At 34.9% G+C, this 6126-nt stretch overlaps 1 protein-coding gene across 2 annotated transcripts; it reads right to left on the minus strand.

The window, feature by feature from the left end:
- Positions 1-450: 450 nt before the first annotated feature.
- LOC137742228 (oxidoreductase) lies at positions 451-5915 on the minus strand. 2 transcript variants are annotated; one of them, XR_015953673.1, is made up of 8 exons: positions 5724-5910; positions 4338-4447; positions 4173-4233; positions 4015-4053; positions 2580-2692; positions 1319-1571; positions 868-1221; positions 451-783 (listed from the first exon to the last, which is right to left on the minus strand). XR_015953673.1 is itself a non-coding variant. In XM_068482039.2 (8 exons), the coding sequence occupies exons 1-8, from the start codon at positions 5911-5913 to the stop codon at positions 601-603; spliced, it is 996 nt and encodes a 331-aa protein (XP_068338140.2). In that variant the 5' UTR covers positions 5914-5915; the 3' UTR covers positions 451-600. The 2 variants fall into 2 exon arrangements, 1 of the variants encoding a protein (XP_068338140.2); XM_068482039.2 differs by having other exon boundaries at positions 1175-1221; positions 5724-5915.
- Positions 5916-6126: the final 211 nt, after the last annotated feature.

A 6126-nucleotide genomic window follows, 5' to 3' on the forward strand; every position in this document is an offset into this window, starting at 1 on the left:
GCTAGATTTGGTTTACTGGTTAGATAAAAAGTTTACTACACAAAGCATACTACCAACCATATATATATAGTTTACCACACAAAACAGGGTACCAACTCTACCATCACACAAGACATGATTCATGTTACAAAAATGTCTCAAAAACAACATCAGTGTGTCCCCTTGCTCATGTCCAATTTAGATCCCATGATGGTTTCCATTGTTTTTTCTTCTTAATTAGGTGGTTGTGAAGATGATGTCCCTGCTCCCTTTCCTTTTGCAATGGTTCATGAGATCTTTTTGTCTTTCTCAATTGAAACCTAGACATCACATAGTCTTTACAATTGGTGTTTTATAACACTCTAGACAAATTTGGATAGTTATATTGTAATTAGGATTAATTTCTTAGTGTTTCATTTTTTGCTCTTTACTCTATAATCCTATGTATTCGTTTTCATATTAGAGAAAGAATAACACTTCAGAAAATCTTAAATAATCCAACATTGTTTAGCATTTACAAAACAGGTGATGTAGCTCAAACTAGGTTATCATGAAAGCTCTTAAAGGCGAAACCTTCAACATTAGACTTGCCAAATTAGTTACTTCTCAGAACTCCAAAGACTAAAACCTGAGCAAATTTTTATGAACTTTTGAAACTAATCGACATGTCAATGAAATTCTACGGGTAGTTCTATGAATTCTCTTAAAATCCCCAGTTTTCATTACACCAACAGCTCCATCAAATTGTGAAGCATCATCATCTATAACTTGACCACGCTGTAGAGCTTGTACTTCGTTTACAGCCTGGAAAAGAAGAATATTTATGTCAAATTGTATTGGCACACCGAGTGATATGGGAACTCTATTGGCTAATGAATCATAACCAACCTGTCAAAACAATTAAACACAACTTAACGATTGACTGGCTAAGAATAATGTATTTTGCTTCATCACGGGATTCAGTTTGATCTATTTTAGCAGAAATATCTGGAAGTCCCGACCTCATGCTCAGGGATTGCAGAATTATCTCTTCACTGATTTTCTTCTTGCCCTAATGTGTTGTGTTGCTTTCTTTATTATTGTTCTTTTAGAGAGGTATGCCTACCGGTGCGTTCAGAACTTCGAACTGTTCCTATATTTTCAACAGAATTTTTTTGTTTCTTACCAAAAAAGGGAAAATAAAATCTGATCTTACCCCATCATAACATTGTACCTCGCAGTCTTTTATTGCATGCAAGTAATCTGTAAATCACAAGTAGGACTTTCTCAGATTTTCTGTTATAATAAAGCAGCACCATAACAAGAGATTGAGCTGTTACTTAAACAAACAGACACAAACCTGAGTATGCTTTATCTTTGAATATCAGCAAACTGCGAGGCATTAATATGACAGGAAATGGATGAAGTTCATTCATTGACTTATCTGTATTAATATTAATGATCCCCGCATCAGAATTTGTATTCTCAACAGCATTTGCACAAGTACTTTTGCACAAAGTCAGTCTTGAATGGGGAGTAAAGTCCATAACAACAGGTGACTCGAGGGACAGAATTGCTACAACTGGATAATAAGCCGGCCCATCCTGGTGTGCCTATTTGAACACAATTACAGTAAGAGAGGCTCCGGCAAAGCAAAAAAACGAACTATTGTAAATAAGAGGCACACAGATCCACCTTGCAGCTAAAATGCGAAATAATGTAGGAAGTAAAGGCTCAGTATTTCAGATAAAGTAACCCCAACATGGCATCAAAAACAAAATATCATTTGAACACTCCTTCAGTGGACAATTGAAAAGCAATAATAAATTGTGAAGAAATATCCATCACGAAGCAAATGCATGGCACAGTTAAAGTCACACAAGAATAATAATCACTAGTCAAAGAGTTCAAAATATGCTTTCCGGTCCCTGAATCTTGCCCCACCTTAGGCCCTTAAAATTGGTTACTCTTAGATGCCCTTGATTATATTTTTGGTTCAAATTCTGTAACCATTGTCAGACATGAACGGGATTTGCCGATGTGTAGTACATTTTGGGATTCGGAAACAAAGTTCTCTTCCTAATCCGCACTTTCCTCCATCCAATTAGACCCCAACCTCGTTGCAGTACAAACTACAGACAGATATCTTCATGAACTAGGAGATTAAAAAGCCACTTTTAAGTTCAAACCCATAGATGAAATCATTTAGAGAAACTCAAGGGCACTTTCATGTCTTGCTCAAAGCCTCCTCTTTCAAGTTTCTAATAAGAAACCACGAGCACAATTTCCTTATTTCAGATCTGCGCATTACTTACCCACTTCATAAATATATACAATTTTGAAGTAACTGTAAATTAATAATTATTTTGATAAAACTGGAAACTTACACGTGGGTTGTAAACGCCGTGGCCACTGATGTTTCTTGTCAGAGATGAACTCGATATATATTATTTTATTGTCCATTTTATGGGTTTGGATCCAAAAAAATATTTAATCTCTCTTTTTTATTTCATTTCCAAAAGAATTGTCACTCTACAAACTTAAATATTTATAAGGACGCAACAAAAGTTGAATAAAAGTACAAGGACAAAAATTAACAAGAACAAATGCCTAGTGCGTACCATTATGCCTTGGTTAGGAAGGTATTCATTGATAAGGACATGATTAATTGGCAATGGGAACAGCCCTGATTCTTCATATATCTTGCATGTAATCTTGGTTAGCCATGATGGCACTGCAAGAAAGAGATTTTATTGTTTTGAGCAAAGGAATTAACAAACAATGAAAATACTATTAACAATTGCTTAATCACATAGAATTTTAGAACTGTCTGAAGATTGCTTTATCATCAGTAGCTTTGCACTTACTACAAGGAGTGCCACCACAATTATTTTCACATATCAAGGTAATAATCAAACAAGTCTTCACATACCAGGAAAGTTGTACATATTTCAGGATGATTTATGGCTTGTAGAGTCAATAGTTTTTTTTTTCTTTCCCATGTGGAGGCAATAACTTCATGACTTGTTCAATTGTAAATCTATTTTCTTTGGGGGTGGCAAAATCTCACACGCCGTCCATGAGATATTAGTGCACTTTATACTTTTTCCGAAAAGAAATTTACTTTCATAAAGAAATAGTATCAATATAATATAGGGGAAAATTGTGCACTATCTATGACGTCTATACTACTCAAGAAGTAGTTGCAAAACAAAGCTAGACTCCAATCATAAGATATAGCCTCAAAAAAACTATCCCTAAACTCCAAGAATACCTTTGCCGAAAATGAATACTACATATGATAAGCATGCTCTTGGGCATGAGCGGTTTGATTAGTATATTTTCCTTTGGTGGGAGTTGGTAACAACCACCATTCAGAATCTACAAAATGAGGTCAAAAGCTAGTTCCAAAGGCCAATCAATAAACCAGGATGTGTCATATGGTTTTCGCTACTATGGCTTGATTAGTTTACTTCCCAAGAATCATTAAATCTTTCCATAAGAGAACCATACAAACTGTGAGACTTCTTTAGCACAATCAAACACTGCCCCTAAACTTATTCCTCCTCAAAAGACCTTTCAAGACACCTAATTACGTCTACATTAATCGGTTACCACTCTAGACCGTCCACCTTAAGCCTTGTTCCTCACCTGTAGCACAAAATCTCTTGAAGAAAACCATCTTATTTACAATTATTTCCTCAATGTCCATCCACATTATACTATCTGCTTATTCATGTTGCACTGGTTTTGTTTTTTTCTTTCTTGATATTAACAAGGAAGTTCCAAGTTATACTATCTGCTTATTCATGTTTCTACTACTAGTTTTTTATTAGATAAGATACAAACTATTAACCAAGTACAAAACACGAATGACAATAAATTTGTCCGCACAGAACCAAACAGTTTAAAGATAATAAACATAAAGATATCAATGTCAAATCGCACAAAACCAAAAAGGGTAACGATAATCAACATAAAGATATCAATGTTAATATCAATTTGTGAAGACAGATATTCTCTGAATGTTTTGAAATAAATAATTTTCTAACTTACAATCCTGTGGCAGAAGACCCTTTTCATGGACAATACCGCCTGTCAGTCAAAAGAAAAAACTAACTCCATTATTTGTATATGCATAATGTAAGTCAAATTCAAAGGCATTACATGGAAAATCAGTATACATATACCTATTACCTAGATAGAACACATACCCCAGTTTTGTAGCCTCCTATTCTTTAATGATTTCCACTTTGATACTGGGCCTTCATAAATCTATAAAGCAGGATGAAGCCAACATACAAAGAATTTCAAATTAAAAAAAATCAATAAAGCATTGTAAAAGATGAAGGGAATATGTAAGGAAGAGGGATTTCTACCTTATTTAGAAGCATGGTTTGTTCATTATCCGTAATGAAGTCCGGGATGTATACTAAAGTCGGAACAGATCCAACTTTGAAATCATCTAAGGTCACTTTTCTTTCCATCCCTGTCAGACTCAGAAGTCTCAGAACCTCCACACAAGGTATGGACATCATAGCAGCATAATCAAGTAAGTATTTCGGATGATGAACACAGTAGATTTCTACAAGATTATTGAGGCTTATAACTCTTTTTTTAAGATAGTCTACGGTTATAACTCGCATCACCCTCTTCAGTTTCACTTAACGGAATGGTGGCACCATGGCTGCATTTGTTGATTTCGAAGGTTGGTACAGAGAGAGTGCAACAAAATTTACAACACAATTGAAAACCAGTGAATAGTGTATAGTAAGTTGGTAACTATGCAGACATTGAGATGTCTGTGTGTAAGGAGAGAGGAGGCGTAGGCGTGAAGATTTTTCGTATGAGAAAAAGAAGAAAGTATCTAACACAATAGAGTATTAATACAATGAGATGTCTACTTCAACAATACATTATACATCATTAAAAATGAAACTATTAAATCTCTCAAACAGCAAAAACTGAATAAAATCATTTAGATTCCGAACAAGCAACAGCTCTCAAATCTTCCAAATTAAAGAAAATGGTCTACACTATGACGCCAAAAATCTGACTTTGTCCGTCAAAATACACTCATGTGAGCTGCAGAAGTAAGCCTAAATCAAATAACTGAATTTTAGTTTTCCAAAAAACTAACTGATGCGAGCGTGTTCGCTTCAGCAACTGAAAGTAGAAAGTAGTAAGATTACACCCATGAAATCACCCTAAGGCAGCAGAAGGAGAGTTATACCCAAAATTCAACTCAATCAACTTTGGATACGATAGGGGCTAGTCTATAATTACTCTGTAGTCTATACTGAGAAATTTAAATAATTACTTGAAAAGAATGAGTAGTAAAAGTAGTACGCTAGTTGAGACTTGGAGAGTAGCGAAAAAGTTTGGAAATCTTGACACTAGCGAACACGGTGGTGCGATAAAGCAACTTCAATTCGACATTGGAGGCATCGAATCATATATAGCGTTAGTAGTAAATCAACCATCTTATTAGCTAATCATATTTAACCTCACCAATTACAATTTTTTTTTTTTTTCTGGGAAACCTCGACGGTACAACCTCACCGATCACAATCACACCAGACCACTGAATGAAATTTCCAATTCTCAGAATAAAAACACACACAGCAGTTTCAGGGACATACACAATATAATCTACCTTCTTTTAAATTCTAAAACAATCCATTCAACAACCAAGGACAAGAAAATCATAAAAAAATTAAATTAATTAATTAATTAAAAGAATGCATTTCAACAACGATACACACCCCTGCTACTGCTAGTCCCGATCAAGCCACACGACTGGCCTGGGAATAGGATGGATGGACGGAACGGGATTTCAGCACTCACTCGTCTCTCTTCTTCAGTGACGGGTTTGATTTGAGTTGGATACATACAGCCTGACTCAACGCCTATTTCCTGAAATTTCTTTTTTAGTTTTGCTACTTGGTAACGCATAAACTTTGTATAAAATTTTATAAATTAAATGACATAAATATTGTTAATTACATTATTATTTAAACGTTGATGAGAGTAATTCCCTATCATTACCCCTGATACAAAGGTAAAACTCATTACCAATACCAAAACTTACAAGCCCAGAAGACAAAAAAAGGCAAACAAACAAAGCTGGGCCAACCAAACAAAGCAAAAAAGAGCCCAACCATAAGT

This window comes from Pyrus communis, chromosome 11 (genome assembly GCF_041283825.1).
Source record: "Pyrus communis isolate YQ-2024b chromosome 11, ASM4128382v1, whole genome shotgun sequence".
Taxonomy (NCBI): Eukaryota; Viridiplantae; Streptophyta; class Magnoliopsida; order Rosales; family Rosaceae; genus Pyrus; species Pyrus communis.